Genomic DNA, 27,347 nt, shown 5'->3' with positions numbered 1-27,347 from the left:
CCCCTCAGATGTGAGGAGAACCTCTCCACGGCTCCCTTTTGGAGGAGCACTAGCACCTCCTGACGGAGGATGCCTTCGTGAAAGGTGTCCCTGAAAAGGGACGGGGTGAGCGGGTTGGAAGGGGGCGAGCCCAGGTAGGGGATGGTATAGCCATTTCTGACTATTTTTAGAACCCAGGCGTCGGTGGTGATTTCTACCCAGGCATGGGCAAACCGGGATAACCTGGCCCCAAACAGGGGGCTAGGGTGGAAGGCTGGTGCGCGACTCTCTAGCAGCCCATCAAAACTGGTGCTTGGGTTGCTGGGAGGAGCCTTGACCAACCCCACAGGGGTTGTCTCCTCTTGGGCAATGTCGACAACCACTTGCAGACTAGGGGCCCGCAACCGCCCCCGCACTCCCACGGTGGGCACGAGGACGGTTGCGGGGGCGGTTGCGGGCCCCTAGTCTGCAAGGGGTTGTCGACATTGCCCAAGAGGAGACAACCCCTGTGGGGTTGGTCAAGGTTCCTCCCAGCAACCCAAGCACCAGTTTTGATGGGCTGCTAGAGAGTCGCGCACCAGCCTTCCACCCTAGCCCCCTGTTTGGGGCCAGGTTATCCCGGTTGTCTCCCCTGCTGTCTGTAGGGCAGCTGTCGATGCTGAGAGGCCGGCGTGTAGACCTCGTGTCCTTAAGCGTATGGAGCCTGGAGTCCGTTTGCTCCGAAAAGAAGGCCTTTCCATCAAATGGCAGGTCCTGGATCGTGGTTTGGATGTCTGGAGGTATTCCAGACACCTGCAGCCAGGCACCACGGCGCATAACCACACCTGAGGCCATGGTGCGGGCTACAGAGTCAACAGCATCCAGGGAAGCCTGAAGGACCGTGCAGGCAATGGTTCTGCCCTCCGAAGTCATGGCCGCAAACTCTTGACGGGTCTCAGCAGGCAATTTATCCTTAAACTTATCCATGGCCTGCCAAGTATTATATGCATAACGACTCAGCATCGCTTGCTGGTTCGCAATGCGGAGTTGCACCCCGCCAGTGGCATACACCTTACGGCCCATCAGATCAAGGCGCTTAGGCTCCCTAGCTTTTGGGGACTGCCCCGGCTGGGGAAGCCTCTCCTTTTGAGCCGCAGCCTGAACGCCCAAGGACCCCGGGACAGGTTGGGAGTACAGGTGTTCGTGCTCCAACTGGGGAACATAATAGTGCCTCTCAACTCCCTTTAAGGTAGGGATCAGGGTCGCCGGGATCTGCCACAGGGCATTGGCAATCTTGGCCACGGTTTTATTAAGTGGTAAAGCCAAGCGGGCGGGCGCATCATCCAAGAGGATGTCAATCATGGGATCCGTGTCCTCCACTACTGGCTCCACTGGGACACCCAGATTGGAGGCCAGACGCTTAAGCCGATCCTGATGCGCTTGAGCATCCATAGTAGGCAGCGCCGGTGTGGGATCCGCCAAGGCTTCATCAGGAGACGATGATGACGACTCCTGGACAGGTACCAGATCCAGTGTAGGGCCCGGTCGAAGAGCCGGCTGGGCAGGCGGCACCACTTGCGGAAGCGGATCCGGCACCGAGGCCTGTGGCTCAGCAGCGGCATCCGTAGCAACCGACCTCTGGGGGGGAAGGAAAGGGTCGTGAAAGCGATGCCAACGGTTGCGCACGGTGCCCCAAGCCACTGGACACTGTAGTAAGTGGAGGGTCAGTAACATGGAGTCAGCAGGCCTAAGGCCTGCAACATGGAAACAGCAACAGGCATGCAATCTAATGAGCAAAACTTTGGTTCAGTAACATAGGAGCCAAGAAAGAGGCCCTACTGATAACTGTGTGATTGTGTAAGTTAGGTCAAGCATGGAAGGACACAGGGATGCACTGGGTACAGACTGTGAGCCAAAGGGGAGTAATGGAACATCTTAATAAGAAATGTCTTGATACAAAAACTCCCTAAAAACTAATGCACATACCGACCTACATTCAGGACCAGGTCGGGATTGACAGCATGAAGGATAGTAAGTAAGCCCCCCTTCCATAAGGTGAGGGGTGGTAGCTAGGCAACAGAGGGTGATAACCTGGTACGTAAAGAAGTGATGTAAGTTGTTTGTACCTGTCTATAAAAGGACACCGCAGAGGGTGCTCTCCGGCCGACCTTGGGGGGGTGCACTAGGCGCCTGAACGGCAGGTGTCATTGCCTAAACTTACAGACTGCACAGTAGCTTAACTTTGACTAACTGCTGTTAATATCTGATATATGGCAATAGGCCTGCCCGGTGTTGGTACCTTGTCAACGTGGGCCATAGTGCCCAGTGGTGTAACATTGTACTGATCTCTGTTACCAACTGGTAGAGCTTCGCATTAACAATAAACCTGCTCGATTGATTTCAAACCTTGCCTGCATCTGTCGTTTCCGGGGCCTCTCAGAGATCTCTTGTGTTGACCCAAGTGCACGGGGTCTAACACTCTAGATAAAGGGAGTACCGATTGTTACGCATGCAGCTGAAAGTTTATCATCACCGACGGAGTAGAGGTCCTGTCAGGAGCGCGCCAGGACGACCCTGACCAGACGACGCTGACACTGACAGTCCAGACCACCGGAGGCACTGAGGTACGACAGACACCACAGAGGAGGGCACAGGCCTCTGCCACTGGTGGTAAGCCCACGGCGTCCAGAAAGGCCATTGCGGTTGAGGTGGCCAAGCTTGCTGCACCCGCGAACGATCACGTCGGTGCCGAGAATGGGATCTATGAGTCGAGGAAGATCCTGAGGGCTCCGACCTGAACAACGCCGCATCGGAATACGATGAGTAGTCTAACTCAGGCCTGGGAGGCGCAGATGACGAACATCCTGCCACCGAGAAGGGAGAAGGGGGCACAAACCTGGCCATAGACTCAGGTTTGCCCGCGTGCACGCAATGAGGGGTGTGCTGGCACCAGGAAAACCAGTCCCGGTGCCAGTGCCGTATGTGGTGTCTGTTGCTGCACCGGAAGGACAGGTCCTGGTGCCAAGGGTGGAGCCGGTTGCGGCACCAGGAAAACAGGTCCCGGTGCCGGGAGCGGACCCGGTGCCAGGAGAACAGAGCCCAGTGGTCGGACTGGAGCAGGTTGCTGCACCGGGAGGACAGGTCCCGGTGCCGGTTGTGGTGCCGAAGTCGGAATCGGTTGTGAGACGAGCCCCGAAGAGGCCGACATCACCGGTGATGGCGGCATTGGCATGGCCCATGGGGTCGATGCTGGTGCCTGAAACGGTGCTGCAACTTGCATCGGTGCTGAAGAGGCTGATGCTGAAGGGTCTGGTGGCGACGACTAAAACGGCGCCCCGGGAAAGCGGCTCAGCGCTGATACCGGTGATGGTACCGTAGACTGTGCTGCAAGGTCTGAGTGACACAGCACCGGAGCAACCAAGACGGGGTCTGGAAGAGGTCCCAGCGTCGAGGGAGGTCGACTCCAGTCAAGCGCCGAGTGAAGCCTGTTGGCCTGTGTCGAGGCAGGCACCGATGAAGAGGCAAGCTGTACTGGTCCCACAGGGGATGGTCCCACTGCATAAGCGACTGGTGCCGTCCGGCTGTGCTGGTGCTGTGGCGAAACCAGTGCCAACACGGCCTCTGGTGGAGGCGACCTCGACCTCTCCACCTCAACCGACGACGGAGGGGAGGTAGTGAGGCTAATAAGATCATGTGCCGCCTCAAAAGAGTCCGGCACGGAAGGGCGGTGCGAGGGTAGTTGCCCTGGACTGGATGGGCGTCCCTCTTGCTTATGGTGCACCGTGGTGGACGAGGACGTGCGCCCCGGAGACTCCGCACTGCAGTGTAGGCCAGACACTTCCGGCTCGGAGACCTACCATGGGACGCTCTTGACCTCTTCGGTGCCAGGGAGTGAGGCTGATACCAAACCCTTGATACCAAGGCTCGGTTTCGAGATGGAGCCTCACGCGTGGACGCCGGTGCACTGCGCACCGCAGAATGTCCAGCCGGTGCCGGCTGTAAAGCCGCCTCCATGAGGAGAAATTTTAGATGAGAGTCTCTTTCCTTCTTAGAGTGCAGCTTAAATGACTTGCAGATCATACAGGCATCTGTAAGATGGGGCTCGCCCAGACACTTCAGACAACTGTCGTGGGGGTCTCCTTTGGGCATAAACTTTGCGCAGACAGCGCACGCCTTAAAGCCCTGCGACCCTGGCATTCCTCACCCCCAAAGGGGGAGAAGAAAACAAAGAGACAGTAACTATCTAACTAACTGAACTATCTACAATGCTAAGAGAAACGGAAACCATTAACTGAACTAACAGAGAGACACGCTCAAACGACTGTCACGGGCGGTAAGAAGGAACTGAGGTGGGGGAACACCAGCAGGGGTACTTATGCCCCGCCATGGCGGTACCACTCCAGGGGGGCGCCCTGCTGGCACTATGGGTACCACTAGGGAAAATGCTGTGCACACAGTGCGCACACCTAATTTGAATGGACATGAGCAACCACTCGAAGAAGAACAGCTGTTCTTGCGCACTATGACTTCCTCAATGGTCCCAGGAGCTGTCATGGACTGATACCATCGGTGTTAGTGCCACTGGAGTTCTGTGCCACGCACAAGGCATCCAGGGTTGACAGCATGTCGAAGTGACAGAGACCTTCATTGCGTCCAAGTTTAACTGGCCCATTTTACTTGATCTAGGGCCCAATTCCCAAACAGAGGTGATGAGGGTCTTACCTTTCCTCCTGACTTATCCATGTGATGTCAACTCAACCCCTCAATGATGCTTTCAGTTTCTTGGTCAATGCCAGCTTGAAAATAGCAGCAATGGGGCACTGTGCACCAAAGCCATGGTGCTCAAGGTCGACTTCTACACCAGCATCAGGGTTAGCCTCAACTCCATTGAGATCCCAAAGGCAAATGTCTCTCTCCGCTTTAGTCCAGTGCTTAAATGATTTTCAAATTTGGCACTTATCACTAATGTACCCCACACTGAGATGTCTCGGGCAACTATTATGTGGGTCACTAATAAATATAGGACACCTTCACTCTTTGCAAAGTTTGAAGTCTGAGGATTGGGCCATGCCCATTCATAAGCTAAGTACAATGCAGGACAACTACAAACTATTACTAAAACTATAATGTTAAGTAGAACTACATACAAGAAAAGTACAGCATTTGCAAGAACAAGTAGAGAACAAGACTGGCTGACGCCACAGCAGTTCTGTTGCACCATCACTGGTGGCAAGAAGGAACTGAGGGAGAGGGGAACATGCAACACCCCTTATATCGCACCATAGCGGCACCATTCCAGGGAGATACCAGAGCTACTCTCCCACAGATATTGCTGAGGAAAAAACTTCTGGCACAGCGCATGTGGTGAGCACGCACAGCTGATGTGCAATGGACATGAACAATCACTCAAAGAAAAACTGGTGCACAGAAGTAGATACATCTATTTATTTCAAATTGCCAGTACAAGACTGTCACTGATTCCTGCCAGGTATGTCTGTATTCTAGAATACAGACATGAGTGATGTATGATGTTAGTAAGACTTGGCTCTTGCCATCCCTTTTAGTCACTAAGCAGAGAATGTTTAGGTGACTATTAGGGTCTACTACATTGAAGCTGGGAGTGAGCCTCCCACTCCGGACACACAGGTAAGCGCTAGCACAGCTTGAGCTAGCAAGCTAAAAATAGGTGTGTGGACATTGTAGCTCTGATGTAGACTAGCCATCTGAGCTCAGAGCTGAGGAGTCTGGTAACCTTCAAAGCTTATGGGGCTGCCCAAACTGCACACCCACATGGCTCTTGTTAGTGTGCTTGCTCAAGTCCCACAAGAATGGATCTGTGTACCTGGGTTAGGAAGCTGGCTCCCAGTGCAGACATGCCCTTACAGATCTTTTGTGAATAAACATACTTCTGACAACATGGCAGATAAAATTCCATCTGGATAAATATGACGTAATACACATTGGAAAATATAATCTCAACAGAATGTTAAGAACTATTAGGAAAGGGAATTCTGTGCCAAAAATTGAAAATTCTGGAAAAATTCATTTATCAAAATAACAATATAATCACTCCAATTTTAATTACTTTGGTTATTTATTTTAAAATACTTTAAAACAAGTATATCAACAAATCACACTAAAATAAAAAGAGCCCCTCCACAAAGTAGAGAGTTAAAAGAAACCCCCTATGACAACCCAGTTCCAGTTTGGGGATGCTAGACAGAGCGGCATGGAGCTTCCAGAGTCCAGACACCAGCACTCTCCTTGCCTCAAGACCAGCCATGGGACCTTCCAGAGCCCAGCCATGGGGCAGCCCCTAGCTCAGATACCTATATTTCCAGAACCTTTACTCCTCCCCACAGCTTCTTTACTGTCCATCTGGGGAACATAGTGTGGTGTAGCCCTGTTTTTCCTCACTCTTTGCTTGAGCTGGATCTCCTGAGCTCTCTCCCATCTCCAAGAGAATAAGGATCAAGCAAGACAGCCAGAGTATGCAGATCTTTCATCTCCAACGAGCTGGGTGCTCCACTCATTGAAAACTGGGATTTGCATAGTCCAGTGGCCCCTAGTGATGGTCAGAATTTCTGCACTCCAATTATGTGTGAAAAACATGGAATTCTGCACCAATTCTGCTTTGCGCAATGGCCAGAATTCCACCAAGAATAATATGAGAAGACATTAAAAAGAATGGTACTAATCATCTTAGAAAAGTGATTAGGAAGAAATGACAAACGTCTACAAAATCATGAAAAGTGTGGAAAAAGTGAATCCTTAGAGCCTTAGACCTTAGTCCATCCTGCACTTTTCAGAACACTGAGCTATCCACATTCTCCATACTTGCTTATCAGCTGCCATGTGACCTAAGTCCTGCCATTTCAAATTAATTTTTTCTATGTTGTTGATAATTGTACATTTCGAAGGCATTCTAGGTCAGAGGTGGGCAAAGGGGCCTCCGCAGGCCGGATCAAGTCCGCCAAGTGGGTTGATCCAGCCCGCAGAGGCCCCACCACTCCCCTGCCCCGAGGCCAATTGGGGGGGAAGCACCACACACTCCTGGTAGGGAGTCTCCTTCCACCCCCCCGGGGCCTGAGGGCCCCCCCTCCCCCCCACCAGACCAATAATGATCTGTGGGTAGGGAAGCAGGGAAGTATATTGGCCCCGCCCCTTCTGCTTGAGGCCCTGCTCTTTCTGGTGGAGTCCAGGGCCACTTTAAAAATTTCTGAAGTGGCCCCGGCAAAAAATTATTGCCCACCCTGATCTAGGTCTACCCTATTTCTTGCTGGATTTTCTGGCTTCCAACTGAGAGCTATAATCAGAAATTTGTTATGCTCCATTCATAACATATGCTCTAGCTATTGATGACTTATCTTACAAATTATTTGTGATAGAGATCATGCTTTAGCCATTTTTCTTACCTCATTGTTCTTTCTTCTTTCCTCATAGCTTATTCCTAATATTCTCTGCAAGCACTTACGATGAAATGCATTTAACTTCTGAACATCTGTTTTCTTAAGGTGCTAGGTTTCACTGTCATAGCTTGCTATGGCTACAACGACAGCTGAGTAAATGCTTAGTTTTGTATGTGGGGATAAGCATTAAATTTCCAAAAGTTCCTAAGCTTACCAAAGGCTGTGTTCACTTTCTGATCCTTATTCTGGTTTCCTCAGAGCAATTATCATCTTGCCTTATTAATCTTCCAAGATATTTCAGTCAATCTACCCTCTCTATTTATTCATTGTCGATTTTGATGTTTAAACCCATATATCAAATTACAATAGTTTTACATTTCTTTATATAGAATCACAGTCCTACCTTCTCCATCATTTCTTTAACTTCATTTGTGCATGCTTGAAGTCCTTAAGCATTATTATATAGAAAAGCAATGTCATCAGTGAAATCTAGAAAGAATAATCTTGATTGATTCCACCTTAAGGCATATCTGTCTTGGGGTATGTTTAGACTACAGGCTTTTGTCAACAAAGGCTTTGTCGACAGATACAGGCAGTCCCCGGGTTACGTACAAGATAGGGACTGTAGGTTTGTTCTTAAGTTGAATCTGTATGTAAGTCGGAACTGGCGTCCAGATTCGGCCGCTGCTGAAACTGATCAGTTTCAACAGCGGCTGAATCTGGACGCCAGTTCTGACTTACATACAGATTCAACTTAAGAACCCCAGGCATCCCCAAGTCAGCTGCTGCTGAAACTGATCAGCGGCTGATTCCAGGAAGCCCGGGGCAGGGGCTTCCTGTAGTCAGCCACTGGTCAGTTTCAGCAGCGGCTGACTTGGGGATGCCTGGGGCAGAGCAGCTGGGGTGCTGCTGGGTTGGTCCAGTAGTGCCGCCGCTCCTCGGCGCTACTGGACCAACCCAGCAGCACCCAAGCTGCTCTGCCCCAGGCGTCCTGATTCAGCCGCTGCTGAAACTGACCAGCAGTGGCTGAATCAGGACGCCTGGGGCAGAGCAGCTGGGGTGCTGCCCGGTTGGTCCAGTAGCGCCCAAAGCGGCGCTACGGGACCAACTGGCAGCGCCCCAGCTACTGTACCACAGGTGTCCGGAGCAAAGCCGCGGAGCACGGGGGCAGTAGGACAGCCCAGACGCGCCGTGACTGTCCTGCTGCCCTCGGGTTCCGTGGCTTTGCTCTGCTTTGCCCCCCCCCCCCCGTCCCCCTGGTCAGCCCTGTCCGCTGCCCGCGTGTTCCGCCGCTTTGCTTCCTCTCCCTGGTCTGCTGGAGACCAGGGAGAGGAAGGGCCCGTTCGTAACTGCGGATCCGACATAAGTCGGATCCGCGTAACTCGGGGACTGCCTGTACTGTCAACAAAGCTTCTGCCAACAAAGAGTGTCTAGACTACATCCAGTTCTGTCGACAAAGCAAGCCGTTTTGTCGACATGAGAGCGTAGATGCAAAGGACAGTGTAGATGCAATAACGCCTTCTGTCAATGGAACTCTGTCGACAAAAGGCGTTATTCCTTGTAGAATGAGGTTTATTGCCATCGACAAAACTGCCGAGTTCTGTCAACATTATGTCGACAGAACTCGGCAGTACTGTAGACGCAGGTATAGTTTAGTCAACAAAAGTCCACTTTTGTCAACAAAAGCCTGTAGTCTAGACACCCTTGGGGTATGATAGGAAAGGAAGAGTGTGTAGAAGAGGTATGATGGCATTATACAGGCAGTCCCCGGGTTACGTACAAGATAGGGACTGTAGGTTTGTTCTTAAGTTGAATTTGTATGTAAGTCGGAACTGGTACATATTGTAGGGGAAACTCTAGCCAAACATTTTTTTTAGTTTTGGATAGCATAGGGAAAGGTTAACTCCCCTCTAATGTTTGTTTTGCTGTCTGTTCCCCTGTTCAGAAGATTTCACATCTATTTCTGTCCCTGTGACAAACTCAGGACTAAAGGAGTAATTCATCAAATACCAAACAGCTCTGCACCATGCTTTGAGCTAATAGCTTTATTTCCACACACCACCCAGGGTTCTAGGAGGAGGGTCCTTTTTTTGCTAACACAATGAGGCCAGCACTTTGTTTGTTTTGGTGGAGTCTTTGTTTGCCCAGGGAGCCCAGCATGTATAGGGGGAGGAGGGGCGGAGAGGCTGCTTTTGTCTGCTGTTCGGCAGCCTGTTGCTGGCGGGGGGGAGGGGGGAGGCGTGCAGGATGTGAGGCTGCGGGGGGGGGGGCGGGCAGCGGGCGTGGGGAGGCATTTTTCCTCTGCCCGGCAGCTCTGCGGGATCCCTGTCCCTGTGGCCAGCTGCTGCAGGCAGAGGCCAGTTGGAGCCGGCCGAAGAGGAGGAGGAGGTGGATTCTAGGACCCAGGTGAGCGAGCCCCGGGGACGCTGCTGCGCTCCGGGAGCCCGGCATGTATAGAGGGGAGGAGGGGCAGAGAGGCTGCTTTTGTCTGTTCGGCAGCCTGTTGCTCAGGGGAGGGGGCAGCCTGTTGCTGGCACAGGGGTGGGGGGGGGCAGTGGGCGTGGGGAGGCACTTTTCCTCTGCCCGGCAGCTCTGCGGGACCCCAGTCGGAGCCGGCCCGAGGAGGAGGAGGATCCTAGGACCCAGGTGAGCGAGCCCCGGGAATGCTGCTGCGCATGTGCGGGAGTTGCCTCACCCCGTTCGTATCTAGGGATCCGACGTAAGTCGGATCCACGTAAGTCGGGGACTGCCTGTACCTTAAAAAATGCCATTACTTGCTTTAGAACTACTTACAATTAGAAAGAACAGGATAAATTACAAGTCAGGGTAGTGGTCTGTTATAAAGAGCTACTCCCTGTTCCCTCATCTATCTATAATGTGTAGATATTACATTTGTGCCATTTGTACTATGGTGGATGTCAATCCGGGAAAACCATGTTTAAGAGCTCAGGAAGTCACTAGTAAAACATCTTTAGCGCTCCTAAAATTGATGGATGATAATTTTCTAACACAAAAAGTGTTTCAAACACTGAAGGGTAATTCTCTATTAGATCTTATTCTGATGGATCGGGTAGATTGATGACTGCAATAAAAATTAGGTTGTCTAGGGGCAAGTGATCACTATCTAATTTCATTTGCTAAATGCTAACAGAATATAACAGTGCCCTGTTCACTAATATATATAAATACATTCTTGGTGCTTTCAATAGGTAAAATTACAAAAACTTTAAACAATCATGAGTAAAATGAGAATTAAGAACTATTTAAGCATAAAAATGTGAACAGTTGAGAACTGTTTGGAAATGCTTTACTGGATTTCTCAAAATGCAAGATATTATGAAGAAGCAAAAATGCGTCTTTGGTTTAAAAACTCACCATAGCCAAGAAGAGAGGCAAAAGCAGAAATTTAATATATAAGAGTATATTAGTGCTTTGCTGATAGTAGTGAATACCAATGAGCAATTAAAAATGCAGTCAACTGACAAGAGAAGCTAAAAGTATCAATGAAAATTCTATGGCCACTGGGGTTAAGGACAATGAGAAGGAATTACAGGAAGTCCCCGGGTTATATGGATCCGACTTACATCGGATCCCTACTTACAAACGGGGTGAGGCAACCCTGCACTAGCTGCTTCCCCCCAGCAGACCAGGGAGACGCGGAGCAGCTTCTCTCAGCAGACACCTCAGCTTGAGAATAAAGGACTGAGGGAATTGAGGTGTGGGAGAATAAAACTGAGCTCTGGAGAAATGTTTGGCTAGCGTTTCCCCTACAATATGTACCAGTTCCGACTTACATACAAATTCAACTTAAGAACAAACCTACAGTCCCTATCTTGTACGTAACCCGGGGACTGCCTGTATTTAAATACATATCACGAATAAACAATATCTTAACAATGGTAAAGATCTGAAACGAGACAAGGATGGTAAAATTATCAATCATGACCAAAAAAAGGCAGAAGTATTCAATGAATATTTCTGTCTGGATAAAACAAAGAAGCTGAAGGATGTATTCACATCTTACAGTTGTAACCGAAATTGGAAAAGATTCAGAAAAGGGCAACAAAAATGATTAGGGGTTTGGAATGGGTCCCATATGAAGAGAGATTAAAAAGACAAGGACTTTTCAGCTTAGAAAAGAGGAGACTAAGGGGGAGGAGATATAGCAGAGATCTATAAAATCATGACTGCTGTGGAAAAAGTAAATAAGGAAAAGTGATTTACTTATTCCTCCAATATAAGAACATGGGGTCACCAAATGAAATTAATAGGCAGCAGGTTTAAAACAAAAGGAAATTTTTCTTCACTCAGTGCACAGTCAACCTGTGGAACTCCTTGCCAGAGAATGTTGGGAAGACTAGGACTTTAACAAGGTTCAAAAGAGAGCTAGATAGATTCATGGAGGCAAGATCCATCAATGGCTACTCTGTTTGTCTGGAAATGAATGACTCAAGAGCGATCACGTGAGGATTACCTGTTGTGTTCCCTCCTTCTAGGGCATCTGTAGTGGTGCCACTGTCAGCAGATAGGATACTGGGCTAGATGGACCTTTGGTCTGACCAGTATGGCTGTTCCATGTTCCTATATGTTCTTAAGTAACTAGATGATTTACCTGTGTTGCTTAGGTACTCCAGGGAAGGAAGCTGGGAATAGGGGGAGGGGTGCAGGAGGCAGGACAAGGAGTTCAGGAGTCAGGGCAAGAGCTTGGGAGGTGTAGCGGGCACAGGGAGGGATTGGGGAGGGAAGAAGTTAGGGCAGGAGGTGGGAAGCTCAGAGCCAGAGGATGGGTGCACGACCAGCCAGTAGTGGTGTTCCTTGGGGCTGTCAGGACAGTGGGGTGCACTTCTTTGCTACCCCCTGTGGTATTCAGCAGTATAACTGCCCCCAAGCTTGATGCCCCATTGTGGTCATTTTGGAGTCTCCTGCCCTCACAACAGGACTAAGCACCATCTAGATCACTGTTTCCCAAATGGTGCTCTGCGGAACCCTGGGATTCCGCGAAGTGAAAGTAAGGATTCTGCGAGAACCTGATCACCCCCCCCTTAAAGAGACAGAGACGCCGGCTCCTTCTCCAGTTTCCCACCAGCACCTCCCTTCCATCACTGCCATGCTGCATTTCCAAAGCCTGCTCGGAACATGACTGATTGCATTTTGGCCCCCAGGTCCACTCCCCTGTGGCGGGTTTTTCTTTTTTTTGCTTGACAAATTTCCTCCCCAGCTGTAGGGGTTCCTCAAAATTCTTCTGAGTTTAAAAGGGTTCTGTGGCCAAATAAAACTGGGAAACACTGATCTAGATCATCCCTGATATATGTCTATCCAAATTGTTCTTAAATATCTCCAGTTACGGAAATTCCATAACCCCCGCTATGCAATTTATTCCAGTGTTTAACCACCCTGAGTTAGGACTTTTTTCCTAATGTCCAACCTAAACCTCCCTTGCTGCAATTTAAGCCCATTGCTTCTCGTCCTATCATCAGAGGCCAAGGAGAACAATTTTTCTCCCTCCTCCTTCGAACACCCTTTTAGGTACTTGAAAACTGCTGTCATGTCTGCTCTCAGTCTTCTCTTTTCTAAACTAAACAAGTTCCAATTCTTTCAGTCTTCTCTCATAGGTCATGTTTTCTAGACTTTTAATCATTTTTGTTGTTCTCTTCTCTGCACCTTCTCTAGTTTCTCCACATATTTCTTGAAATGTGGCTCTCAAAACTGGATACTCTAACTGTGGCCTAGTCAGTGCAGAGCAAAGCAAAAGAATTAACCTTCCTAGACAGTCACTTCCCAAGCTGTATGTGGGAAACTGATTGTTCCTTCCTAAGTGAAGTACTTTGCATTTGTGTGTATTAAACTTCATCCTATTTACCTCAGACCATTTATCCAGTTTGTCCAGATCATTTTGAATTATGACCCTATCCTCCAAAGCACTTGCAACCCCTCCCAGCTTCTTGTCGTCTACAAACTTAATAAGCATACTCTCTATGCCAATATCTAAATCATAGATGAAGATATGGAACAGAACAGGTCCCAAAACACACCCCTGTCAAATCCCACTTATTATGCCCTTCCCACAGTCCTACCTTTCCATTTGATGAGAAACAATCGCATTCCATGAACATCCCATTGTCCTGGCATAACCAAGCCCTGACCTTGCTTTAAATTATAAGAAGAGGAAACTGCATACCAAATTTGATGGTCTTAGCTCTTACCATGTAGGCAGAGTCCTTGAACAAACAGACTCACGGACGAACAGACAGACAGACACACACACAGATGCACAAACTCCCTCAAATATATATTAGAAGATGAAACACTTTCTATTCAATCAGTAATTAGGGAGATTTTTTATAATATTCAATAACTGCTGTTTTAACAATCTATAGGAATGGAGATAAATTTGATTCAGGATTAAAATAATTGTCCAAAGAGCTCTCTGAACCATTAATGTTGAGTTTTAACAAAGCTTAGAACAGTGAAGAAGTTCCAGAGAATTTTAAAAAAAAGTTATTGTTATGCCAGCTTTTTAAAAGGGTAACAGGATGATCCAGAAAACATATGCTGGTTAGCATGATCTGGAACGTGGAAAAGTGAATTTGAGGTGCAATGAATGAAGAATAAAAGATAGTGGCATAATTAATGTGATTCAACATAATTTTATATAAAATAGGTCTTATAAAAACTCTGTATTTGTTTTGATTGGATTGCAAGTTTGGTTGATAAAGGTAACTGTGTTGACATAATGTGCTCCGGTCCAGAATTCCTACTACGCAGTCAGCAGCTAAAGACATTCAATCTGTTTAATTTATCCAACAAAAGGTCAAGGGGTGCTTTGAGCACAGCCCATCAGTCCCCAGAGAGATTTCTGATAGTAGCCAGCTCTTTATTCCAACAGAAAGAGGCATGAAGAAATCCAATGATTGGAAACTGAAGCTAGACACATTTGACTAGAAATAATGTTCTTATTATTCATAATAAGTGTACAGGAGTATCATGGATTCTCCAACAGATCTATAAATCAAGACTGGATGTCTTTGTTAATGCAGAAATGATTGGGTAAAGTTCTTTGGGATGGGTTAGAAAAGTAGTCAGTTTAGATTATTATAATGGTTCCTTCTAGCCTTAATATATAAAAAATAATTTCAGCTTTTTCTGTAGAAAAGTCAGTTTTCTGATAGAACCTATCGATAATTTGTTTAACTTGGGTTCCAAGTATCCAATAGCCTGTACATAATCACAGGGAGAAAGCTGAGTGACATCGGAATTGCCCCAAGTGCCAGTATACCAACCCCAACGTCTCGTTTTTCATAAGTTTTCAGTAATTAGATGGTCTATTGCAGCTCCCTATCCTAAAACAAAAGCACTTCAAGACTGAGAAAGCACAGCATTAGAAATTCTGCAAGACACTTTGTGAAACTGACCACCACCTAATGCCTTCTGAACTGGCTGAGGAAGCTTGACCGCCACACTGAGACCAGGCAAGTAATGGCTGTTTAACCTAACTGGAGCAGGCTCACTTGTCAATGAATATGTATAAGGCCATTAGCTCCAGGATCCTCATTTTTCAGCAGCAACATGGATTCCAGAAAGCTCAAAGTGGGGTGGAGAAAGGAAAACTGAAGCAGTATGTATATCTAGGATTGCTCCTATAACTGTAAAAACTTGGGTAGGTTGAAAAACACATGGTAGTGAATATACTCCACAAGCAATGCCAGAAATCTGATGAAAACCCCGGTGGCTGCAGTTAGCACGTTGTTTTGAAGATTATCCCTCAGTCTGAACTTGAGACATCACTAGTGCAACTGCCTTATTGAGGTGTCGAAGTACTTATCTGAAAAGACAAGTGTTTGAACTAATCTTGAGAATTTACGAAGAGAATTCTGATATGCAGTTACCATGTGGAATTGAGCTCTAATAGGCTAGTTGAGTCTTTTCAGATTTCAAATAGGCACCCCTTTCTTTTTTTGGACCAAGAAAAAAAAAAGAATCTTTTAACAAAAAAGTTTTTCAGTTACAACCAAATCCCTTCTCCTTCAACAATTTTTAATTTGAAGGAACTCCTCAAAAGAAAGAGGTGTGCAGCATTCTGTGGCACTAAATAACTCCTCCCCAACCTTCCTATTATAGTTAAAGGCATAGTTTCATAAAGCTTATCCTCTGCATACAGTTTGCAATAACTACACAGCCCTATCCAACATTCTACAAGACTGTTCTATCCCTTCCACCCTCTCTATACTGACTAGAGCCATTATCATCGTATTCATGCTCCTGATGTGGGTACAAGACCTCATCAGACGCATATAATCAGATAGTTATGCTGAATTCATCCACTGTATATAAAGGGAATTATGTGTCCTAACTAGAGTAGGTCAACTAGTCTCTGCTCACACCTAATGCCAGGGCCAAGCCTAGGGATGCACGGGAACCCCCAAGACAATCCCCCTCTCTTTGTCCCAGTCCTTGTCCCGTCCCATCTCTTCCTGCCCTTGCTCCGCCCCACCCCACTCCCAATCTTCCCCAAAGCCCTTGACCCCTCCTCTTTTGAGCAAGGCTGGGAGTCTGGTGGAGTGGAGTGGAGCCAGTCATGCTGGTGCCCACCCCCCTACTCTGCCCAGGCCTCACATCCCCCTGATGCAGAAGGCCCCCCAAGTGCACAGAGAAGTTAATATTGGCTTTTAAGGCACTTCACATTATTTTAAATCTATAAATATGGATCTGCATATACCACATAATGGATTGTTGCATGGTGCAGCAGATAAGGGTAGAGATTAAAAGTCTTTGTCAAAAACTTAATTCTGAACACTAGAATTTACAATATTAGGTTTGTGGAACTGCAACATTTTATTAAGTTACATAAATACTTCTCATCTTAAATCTATTTTAAATATTCTTGTTTGAAAGCCATATATATTAAGGCATAAATTAAAACACTATTATTACAGAAATACTAACTTGCCTAACTTCCATATAAAATAACTTGAATTGCTTTAAAATTCTTCATGTAACATTTTTGGACTGAACACACAGAGCTTATTATAGCAGAAAAGTGGTGCTTAATTAGATGAGACAAACTGGTTCTACTTAGTTGTGGCTCATTTTTGGTCCTACATCCTCCCAGTTCTTCCTCCACCCAACATTTCTCTACTTGCTTCTGATGGTTTTCCCCTCCTATCATGACACTTCTGCCAATTAATGGCAGTGCTACTTCAGACAACTTTATTCATCTTAGTTCATACATGGGAATCAGAGGGAAATATTCAGAGAAAACAAATACGCCAGAAAGTCAGGAAGCCAAAAGAAAAAAAAAAACTGACATACTTTACCATGGACATGAGATTGCTGAAAGCTTTTTCCAGGTGCAAAGTGAAAGTTTCCAGCTACCTGCAGGAAATGCATAGAGCCGAGATGTCAGACATCGTATTCATGCACCAAATTTGATGTGTGTGGGGGCTATGCAGATTGAGCAGAATCTAAGTTCACATTTAAAATACATACAATATTTCCTGCTTATGGATATAATCTTCTTAATGTGACCAAAAAGTAACAATGCAACATGCAGCAAGCCTGAAATAATGACTCTGAGAGGCAAGAATTTCACCAGAATTTCACCAGAATATCAAAACAAGAGAATAAGTTAATATCAACATTAACTATTTCACGACTGACCATTTTTGCCAGACACAACCATGAAGATATGAGAGTGAAGTCCACAGTGGTAGGAACTGAAAGGTACTGCAGGGCTGATGAGAGTAGACCCCTATGAAAGGGGAAGAGAAACAGAAAAGGAAGATGAGGAAGAAAAGAAACTAAAGAAGAGTAAGTGTGTTGGCCCTAAAAGGTAATGCATATTTCCAGAGTGAGGTTAAATGTGACAATAAAGCACTGAACAAACAAGAATAGATAACTAGAAGGTCAGCCAAGGGGCTGAAGGGAGTTAGATGCCAGTTCCCCAAACTTCTGATAGCAATTGGACCCTTAACTCCTTTAGGACCCTTTGAATTTACTGAAGTCTAAATAATAAGATGGGTGAACTAGCGTGCCTTGTGTTAAAGGAGGATATTGATATAATAGGCAACACAGAAACCTGGTGGAGTGAGGACAATCAATGGAACACGATCATTCCGAGTACAAAATATATTGGAAGGCCAGAATAAGTCGTGTGGGTGTGGGAGTGGCACTACATGTGAAAGAAAATGTAGAATCAAGTGAAGTAAAAATCTTAAATGAATCAACATGTTCCATAGAATCTCTATGGATAGTACTTCCATGCTCTAATAAGAATATAACAGTAGGGATCTATTATCGACCACCTGATCAGGATAGTGATAGTGACTATGAAACGCTAAGGGAGATTAGAGAGGCTCTCAAAATAAAGAACTTAATAATAGTGGGGGATTTCAATTATCCCCATATTAACTGAGTACGTGTCACATCAGGACAAAAGGCAGAGAAAAAATTTCTCTACACCTTAAATGACTGCTTCTAGGAGCAGCTGGTACAGGAACCCATAAGGGAAGAGGCAATTCTCGATTTAGTCCTGAATGGAGCATAGGATCTGTTCCAAGAGGTAACTATAACAGGACCACTTGGAAATTGTGACCATAATATAACAACATTTAACATTCCTGTGGTGAGAAGGACACCTCAGCAGCCCAACACCGGGGCATTTAATTTCAGAAAGGGGAACTATGCAAAAATGAGGTTAAACAAATTAAAAGGTAGAGTGACTAAAATAAAATACCTGCAAGCTGCATGAACACTTTTCAAAGGCACCATAATGGAGGCCCAACTTAAAGTAAACCCCAAATTAAAAAACACAGCAAAAGGACTAAAAAAGAGCCACCATGACTTAACCATGTGAAAGAAGCAGAGAGAGATAAAAAGCATCTTTTAAAAAGTAGAAGTCAAATCCCAGTGAGATAAATAGAAAGGAGCATAAACACTGCCAATTAAGTGAAGAAATGTAATAAGAAAAGCCAAAAAGGAGTTTGAAGAACAGCTAGCCAAAAACTCAATAGGTAATAACAAAATGTCTTAAGTACATCAGAAGCAGGAAGCCTGCTAAACAGCCAATGGGGGCCCTGGACGATCGAGATAGAAAAGGAGTACTTAAAGACGATAAAGTAATTGAGGAGAAACTAAATTAATTCTTTGTTTCAGTCTTCACGCCCGAGGATGTAAGGGAGATTCCCAAACCTGACCCATCCTTTGTAGGTGACAAATCTGAGGAATTTGCACAGATTAAAGTATCATTAGAGGAGCTTTTGGAACAAATTGATAAACTTAACAGTAACTAGTCATCGGGAACAGATGGCATTCACCCAAGAGTTCTGAAAACTCAAATGTGAAATTGCGGAACTATTAACTATGGTTTGTAACCTATCCTTTAAATCAGCTTCTGTACCCAATGACTGGAAGATAGCTAATGTAATGCCAATATTTAAAAAGGGCTCTAGAGGCGATCCCAGCAATTACAGACCGGTAAGTCTAATGTCAGAACCGGGCAAATTAGTTGAAACAAAAGAAAATAATAAAATTGTCAGACACACAGAAGAACATAATTTGTTGGGCAAAAGTCAGCATGGTTTCTGTAAAGGGAAATCATGTCTCACAAATCTTTTAGAGCTCTTCGAAGGGGTCAACAAACATGTGGACAAGGAGGATCCAGTAGATATAGTGTACTTAGATTTCCAGAAAACCTTTGACAAGGTCCCTCACCAAAGGCTCTTACGTAAAGTAAGTTGTCATGGGATAAGAGGGAAGATATTTTCATGGATTGAGTACTGGTTAAAAAACAGGAAACAAAGGGTAGGAATAAATGGTAAATTTTCAAATGAAGGGGGGTAACTAGTGGAGTTCTCCAAGGGTCAGTCTGAGGACCAATCCTATTCAACTTATTCATAAATGATCCAGAGAAAGGGGTAAACAGTGAGGTGACAAAGTTTGCAGACGATACTGAACTGCTCAATGTAGTTAAGACCAAAGCAGACTGTGAAGAACTTCAAAAAGATCTCCCCAAACTAAGTGATTGGGCAACAAAATGGCAAATGAAATTTAATGTGGATAAAGGTAAAGTGATGCACATTAGAAAAAAATAACCTCAACTATACATACAATATGATGGGGGTTAATTTAGCAACAACTGATCATGAAAGATATCTTGGAGTCATTGTGGATAGTTCTCTGAAGACGTCCGCCAAAGTGCAGCGGCAATAAAAAAACAAACAAACAGGATGTTAGGAATCATTAAAATGAGATAGAGAATAAGACAGAATATCTTATTGCTCTTATATAAATCCATGGTACTCTCACATCTTGAATACTGCATACAGATGTGGTGGTCTCATCTCAAAAAAGAAATACTGGCATTAGGAAAGGTTCAGAGAAGGGCAACTAAAAGGATTAGCAGTTTGGAATGGATCCCATATGAGGAGAGATTAAAGAGACTAGGACTTTTCAGCTTGGAAAAGAGAAGACTAAGGGGGGATATCACAGAGGTCTATAAAATCACGAGTGGTGTGGAGAAAGTGAATAAGGAAAAGTTATTTACTTGTTCCCATAATATAAGAACTAGGGGTCACCAAATGAAATTAATGGGCAGCAGGTTGAAAACAAATAAAAGGAAGTTCTTCTTCACACAGCGCACAATCAACCTGTGGAACTCCTTGCCTGAGGAGGTTGTGAAGGCTAGGACTATAACAGGGTTTAAAAGAGAACTAGATAAATTCAGGGAGGTTAAATCCATAAATGGCTATTAGCCAGGATGGGTAAGGAATGGTGTCCCCAACCTCTGTTTGTCAGAGGGTGGTGATGGATGGCAGGAGAGATATCGCTTGATCATTACCTATTTGGTTCACTTCCTCTGTGGCACCTGGCATTGGCCACTGTTGGCAGACAGGGTACTGGACTGGATGGACCTTTGGTCTGACCCACTATGGCTATTGTTATGAACATTTCAACCATCCTGGGTACACAAAAGCTAATTCAAAGGACAGTCAGAAAGAACCTGCCATGTGTGTTCTGTTCTGGGCCTTTCAAGTGATTGCTCAGACAAGTACAAAATTATAATCTGGAGGTTAAATTAAGGGACAGAGTAGGGAACTCTCCCTGTAAAGAATCCCCAGCCTCTGCCTCTGGGTCTTCAGGAAGCTCCCTAGTCTCTCCAGTCTTGCCTGCCCTGCTCCATTGGGCCCCCCTTCACCTAGTCCTGCATAGCCCTTCTGTCCATTTCTTCTCATTTTTTTTACCATGTTAACAGTGAGTGGCCCAAAACTGTTCAGTGCCCAAGATAGGCAATAAAGCCACAAATTCAGAGATTAGGGTACAAACTGTGGAGATATGCAAAGTGGGGGAAGGATTGGAATTCCCAACTTATGCCCCTTCCTGGTCACTGACAGTGCTCGGATTTCAGGTGCCTGGCATAGCTCACAGTTAAAGTGAAGTTCTCTCTCACCTTGTTGACCTCTAAGAATCCATACACTTGGCAGCCCTCATTCTTCTGCTCCTGCATTTTCTGGCTGAACCCTTCTCTCTTGCATTGTTCTATAGTGTCAGGATTCTTGAAGGCCCAGCCACGCCGCCTGTATGCTTCTCTCACGTCATCACAGGAATTACAGCACCTGCAAAAGCACAGGCATCATTTCACTTCACTTGAATGGAGGACAAACAAATCAAGAGCAGACACCACAAAATCCAGAACCATCTCTCTGATCAGTTGCAGAAGGAGGGGACTCAAAGCTGCTCAGCTAGGTGAATGGACAGCTTCACTTCTGGGAGTTTAGTTTTCCCTTGACCCAGAGACTATCTGCTGAGAGAGACTAGTAACCCCAGCAGGAAGGAGAAGTTGCTACTGTAACCTCTGCACCACCAGAGGATCTCTGCATTCACAGAACAACTCTAAGGATCTTTCCAATCAACTAGACCCCCCCAATAGAACATGGTAATATCACTTCTTAACCAACCAGAGACATCCCATAAACATGTCTGTTAATGCACCTGCAGTGCACTCCCACTAGTCTACAGGTCTTTAGCCAAGGCTTCCAAAGATTTAAGGAGGGAACCCCCTTCACTCCACTGCATCAATCATGAAGACCTGATGGTGGGGGATCCTGATCACAGGACTGATTTACTTTTTTATGTTTTTGTTACCCAAGAAGGGGAGGCTGGAGGGTCGAATCCTCCATGTCATAAGTAGCCATATGCAGAGCCTGCAGTCCAGAGGGCTGGGATGGAAGTTTCCAGCCTTGGATTACACAGCCTAGTACAGCCTTGAACCCTGCAAACGCAAACACTAGATGGCCCTTATAAGCTGCAGACCATGCAGCTGAGCTGGGAATGTAGTGAGGAATAAATCATGTCGACCTTGACTTCAAATTCATGAGAATGCTAAGAGTGGCATGCGGCCAGTGTGCACATCCGGTAAACAACTGTGATATAACTAGTGTGGGGAGTACCGTTCCAGGTGAGTTTCACCAGGGATCTAGACTGCGGCCTTTGAAGCGAGGCTCAGGGACGGGACTCCCCTTAGTAGAAGGGAAGTAAGCATTCCAAGTGCCTTTTACTCTTGTATGCATTGCTCTGCAGCGCTTGCTAATGTGCACTCTGTAATAGCTGTATAACAACAATTCAGCAACATTAACTCTGTAGTAGCTGTGACGTAGTGAGACTAATAAAACAAACTATCCTTAATTAACTCTGTGTTCAAGCAAATCCATTATCCTGTTCATCCATGGCCCTGTTAGTTAACACTCCAGAGGACAGCATCTCCAGGAAGGTCTGTCAGGTTGCAGATTATTCTAAATCCAGAAAAGAAAAATAGGAAAGGAGTGTGTCCAAGACACCTGTAGGCAAGATTCTGATCTGTTCTTGCAGGAATGAGCAAGGGGAGAAGAAAGCAATACAGAACTAGACCACCCCACAAAGACAGCTGCAGGCAGACATGATGAACTATCCCTGACTGTGCTACTCTAGGAGCCCAATCAAAATGGAGAGCCCCCAAGAGACACTTTTATTCAGCTTGCTCTGAGCTCACACACAGAGATGTGCTAAGCCCAAAACTACAGATCCTTATGGGAATTCTTGAAGGAGGACTCACACATAATAAGGATTCATTCAACATTTGGGGCAAAAGCTGCTGAGAGGTTATGGAAAAAGTACCCCAACTTGCTCTCTGAGATTAGGATACCAGAGAATGGGGCACATATACATCTACACTCTTCCCCACCCTCACATCAGAAGAACAGGGAAGTATGTGAGGCCTATTACAAACCAGGGGGTTATGGAAGCATGGACTCTCCCACCCACCTGCTATCTAGATCAGTATATTAGGGTATGTCTACACAGCAAAGTTATTTCAAAATAACTTTCGTAGCATCTACACAGCCAAATTCTAGCGCTTATTTCGAATCTGGTAAACATCATTCTACGAGGAATAAAGCCAAATTAGAAATAGCTATTTCAAAATAAGTGCTGTGTAGACACTTATTTCGAAATAGGGGGCCTCCACCTCCAGCCTTCCCAGGGTGCCCTGGTGGCCACTCTGGCCTCAAGCAAGAACACTTTTATCCCTTCTCCCCTCCCCGGAGCCCTTAAAGGGGTAGAATTTGGTCACAGTACCTGTGCCAGCTCCAAGCCTGCCAGCCCAGAGCCAGCAGTCACTGCCCCTGACCCAGTGGCCCCAAAACACTGCCACCCAGCCCTCCATGGGTGGAGATCATGGACCTTATTCAGGTTTGAGGGGGATGCCCCCAACGTCCATGATCTCCGCACTAGACAGAGGAACGCAGCTGTCTGTGGCAGGATAGCTGCCAGCTTGGCCACCAATGGCAACATGTGAACCCAGGAACAGGTTTGCATGACAATCAAGTTGGTCCGGCGAGACCCCCAACCTGAGCTTCCCCTCCCCCTTCTTCTCCTTATTTCCCTCTTCCAGCTCCCTCCTCCCAGGTTTCCCCCTCTCCTCTCCCACCCTCTCTTCTTCCCTCTCCCACCTCCTTTACCCAGTCTCGCTAGAATTTCATTCCTTCTTCCCCAGTTTTGTTAAATAAAGAGTTTGTGTTCATGAAAATACATGTGTTTTATTTTACATCAGGAAGGGGGGTTAGGGAGGGATAAGTGAAAGGACATGAGGGAGGAATGAGGCACAAGCCCCCAGTGGGGCAGACCAGGGAGGCTCTTAGTGCTCCTCAGGGTGGAAGCTCTCCCACAGGGCCTCCTAGATACCAACAGCCCCCCGATGGACCTCCCGGATGGCAGCCTGCAGCAAGTGCAGCCAGGTTCACAGCAATGCGTCCACGAGAAGCACCAGTGCACCCAGGAGCTTTGGATCCATGTTCAGAGTACTGTGGTGTCCCAAGTGAGGGCAATCAGAGCACACAGAGACAAAATGCTTTGCTGTCCCTCGTCGAGGTAGATAAGCAAGCAGGGAAACCTGAGAACTGGCTGTCCCGGGGGTCCCTTTAAGCACAGACCTCAGGCAGCAGCCCCACACAGTAAGTCCTGACCTGGTGCCCTGCTGGAACTGGTTCCGACCAGCCTTAAATGCTATTTACAGTCCACTCAGTGTGGATGTGCTATTTCGAAATAGCGAAATGCTATTTCGAAATGCATTTTGTGTGTAGACGCGTTATTTTGAAATAACTATTTTGAAATAAGATATTTAGAAATAACACTGTAGTGTAGACATACCCTTAGGGAAAAAACACACTGGTATCTCACTTCTCCACCAGGTCAGAACACCACAGATGTGTCATTCCACTTTCCTCCTCTAATTCTGGAGATTAGGAATGTGCACACAGCCCATTCCTGTCAGATCAGGATTAGCATACAGCCCCCCCACTCCCTAGATTAGGGGATCAGAGAAGCCTTCATTTACCGGATGTCCTCTGACTCTGCTCCATAACAGCTCTCACAGCGATCAGCATCTAAGGAATCTGGATCAAACACTTTCTCCTCTTCTTTTCCCAGCTCTAAAAACAAAATAAGACTTCCAAGTGATGTGATGATTTTATGAGCATGTCTGTCACCTTATGATTTGTATTACTCATGATCACACTTCTCACTGTGGATTAGAATGCTCTTTTTATCAAATTCCACTCTTGCCCAGTGTAGAGTCAGTTGTGTTGGGATTATGTAGTTTGTTGAGATGTATAATAAGCTGGGGACAACGAACACAGGAAGACTCAGCGAACCAATTCCCATAAATGACTGGTTTTTCAAGGACACTCAAGCACTGGGGCCACTCCCATATTAGCTTTTATATCCCTAAGATTTCCCCTACTACTAACTTCAGTGAGCTCCACTGACAGTATCAAAAGTTTGAACATGCGCATAGAGATAATGAGCACATCATCTAGATTTACTCTGAGCAAAGTTGGGAATAATGGTCCAAGCCCGCCAACATCCCGTCCACATTGCTAACATTAGTAAAGGGAGCACCAAACGGAAAACATTTTAGAGGTGAGTGGCCATAGCTTCTGTGCAGCTGTATCAGCTCCAGAGCTGAGGGCAGCCAATAATGTACTCCAGCAATGCCAAGCCCAGGCCCTGTAAAATCCCAAAGACAAAATAAAGGAGAAAACAAATGTCAAGGGGCAACGAACACCTAAAAGCAGGCTCAGTCTTTGAAGAGCAACCATCTCTGCAATCCCATATCACTGCACTTTAGACAGCAAGATTACACTGCTGTGAATGAGTTCAAATACTCTTCAGTTGCCACTTAAGTCACTGGGATTCCCTTTATAAGATAACTGAGGAGGTTCAACGGCAGTCAGGCTATTAGAGCATCTATCATAGGAAGACAGCAGGACACTGAATTACCATGTCTCTCAGCCTCAGGGGTAACAGGATTTCCATCTTTATCCAAACGTTGTTTAAAGAGATTGTGCTCCACATCTAGCTGCTGCTCTCCTGCCACATCCATTGCATCAATGCTCAAATCTGAAACCAGCAAGCAGAGAGAATTAAGGCAGATTGTCTGTGATTCTGAGATGGCTTACTGAAGCAGCAAGGCAGTGAGAAACAACAAGTCTGTTGACAAGAGGAAGAGCACAGAAGCAGGAGTCTAAGAGGAAGATCTCCAGATTACAAGAAAATCAAGGAGTGGAAGAGGAATGGAATAAGAAGATGCACCATGATAGCTGAGAACCTCAAAGTGACTTAAAACTGCACCCCTACATTTTACTTTATTCTGCAAACAAGGTTCTTGAGGTCCTTTCCAAAAGGGATTTGTCTTCAGCTAGCTGTTATATTTGCATCTAGACAGATCTCAGGCTAAATAACCAAACCAAACATTTGCAAATATCTCACTCAGCTGATCAACCTTGAATCCATGTGGAGAACTCCCCCAATCCCAGCAACTGTCCCCTGTGTCACAGAGTCTTTGCTGGGCCCTGATATATCACTCAGGGAACTCGCCAGCTACTTGAGGACACAATGTCAATATCTTTACAGGGAAGGGGAAAGAAGCTGCTAGACTTATTGGACTAGACACTCCATCTTAAATATGATAGGAGAGGATGTCTGGGCTTGGAGTAAGAGAAGAATCCTCCCCAGAGTGGCGGTATCTTCTGCAGATACATTTCAGTGGGGTGATCGGAGACAGAGCACTTGTTTTAAACTACTAAATCACTACCCCTTAATGGAAACGTGAAACTCCAGTACTAATACTTGAGCTCTCTCTAATCAAGCGTCTGAAATATTTTTTTTTAAGTGTAAAAATATTTTAGCAATATATCAACAGTATGTGTTCAGGATCCACTACCCCCTCCTCTGCTCTTACACAGTTCCTGTCCTCTGCCTTGGGGCCTCTGGCCAGCTGTTCCTGGGATCCTCCTGTTTGCTGTGAGGAGCAGGGGGGATGAGGAAGAAAGGTGATGATTGTCAAGGTACCCTATCTCCACACAGCAGGGGAGAAGGAAGGACAGAGCTCACGAACAGGAGAACTCAGCTGCTGGTGTCTGAGGTTTCTGGTGTGAGTGCTTTAAAAAGACAACACATGATCTCTCAGACTTCCCCAGCTGCCAGCATAGACACACACTTTGTATGTGTATCTGTCTCTCACATACACCCGGTTTCTCTCAGAGCAAGCATGCACGCACACGTGCGCACACAGTCTCTGACATTCACCTCCAAACACATATTTGTATTTTTGTTACTTCTTGGTACTTCCTGTAATGCACATATATTCGCTGTAATTTTAGTCTTTCAAAGTGCTGTTATTTTAGTTTCACTGGTCTAAGCATTTCATAGCTTTATTTCTCTTATGATTGAATTTAATTCTTTGAATATTGAGTTCTAAAATGCCTAAATCTGTCCTGGAGTAATTACCCCTACGGTTACTTTTTAAAAATATACATTGTGACGGTTCACCAACCACCATGCTTTATGAAATGGACTTATGGACGTAAATATATTTAACTCAAAGGTGCTTTGAGCAAATTAAGACATGAAGATTGATAGATTACATCAAGTAATCTGCTGGATCTGTTTATCTTATTTTGGTGTATGTATCATTTCTGTGCGTAAAATTAGATGTATGGAGTAGGGAATACTTTATGCGTTTTAAATGTGTGAATGAATGTCATCATCAAGGGTAAGGATGTTAAGTATCGACTGACTAATCAAATAGTTGATGCATTTTTGCATCAACTATTTGATCATTAGTCAATAGGGTGGCTCCAACTTGCCCTAGGGCCCCTGCCCTAGGGTTTTTGCTACACTTCAAAGGTGAATATGCCCAATCGAGCCCAGAGTGGGCTGGGGATGTTGTGCTGCCTTTTTGAAATGCCACAGGAAGCCTGACACAAGGCTCCCCGCTGTGTTTCAAAACGGCAGCACTGCACAGAGCCCAGGGTCAGTGAGGGAGTCCCCAACGGAGCCCAGGCTCCATGCGGTGCTGCCTCTTTGAAATGCCATGATGAGCCTGACACTGGGCTCCAGGTGCCACATGCAGCCTGGGGACACCCCAGCTAGCCCCAGGCTGCACGCAGC

At 46.0% G+C, this 27,347-nt stretch overlaps 1 protein-coding gene across 6 annotated transcripts in view; it reads right to left on the bottom strand.

Annotated features, from left to right (window-relative positions):
- The window catches only part of ERGIC3 (ERGIC and golgi 3), a 96,542-nt gene that overhangs the window by 48,839 nt on the left and 20,356 nt on the right, over nt 1-27,347 (bottom strand). For all 6 annotated transcript variants that reach the window (XM_075901423.1, XM_075901424.1, XM_075901419.1 and 3 more), the window contains 4 exons: nt 25,176-25,295; nt 24,232-24,325; nt 20,812-20,977; nt 16,682-16,739 (listed from right to left, as the gene is read on the bottom strand). In XM_075901423.1, coding sequence (XP_075757538.1) covers nt 16,682-16,739; nt 20,812-20,977; nt 24,232-24,325; nt 25,176-25,295 — 438 coding nt within the window. The remainder of the gene's footprint in view (nt 1-16,681; nt 16,740-20,811; nt 20,978-24,231; nt 24,326-25,175; nt 25,296-27,347) is intronic.

Source organism: Pelodiscus sinensis, chromosome 18 (genome assembly GCF_049634645.1).
Source record: "Pelodiscus sinensis isolate JC-2024 chromosome 18, ASM4963464v1, whole genome shotgun sequence".
NCBI lineage: Eukaryota > Metazoa > Chordata > Testudines > Trionychidae > Pelodiscus > Pelodiscus sinensis.
Note: the sequence above shows the minus strand (reverse complement) of the source record. Positions and strands in the feature narration are given on the sequence as shown.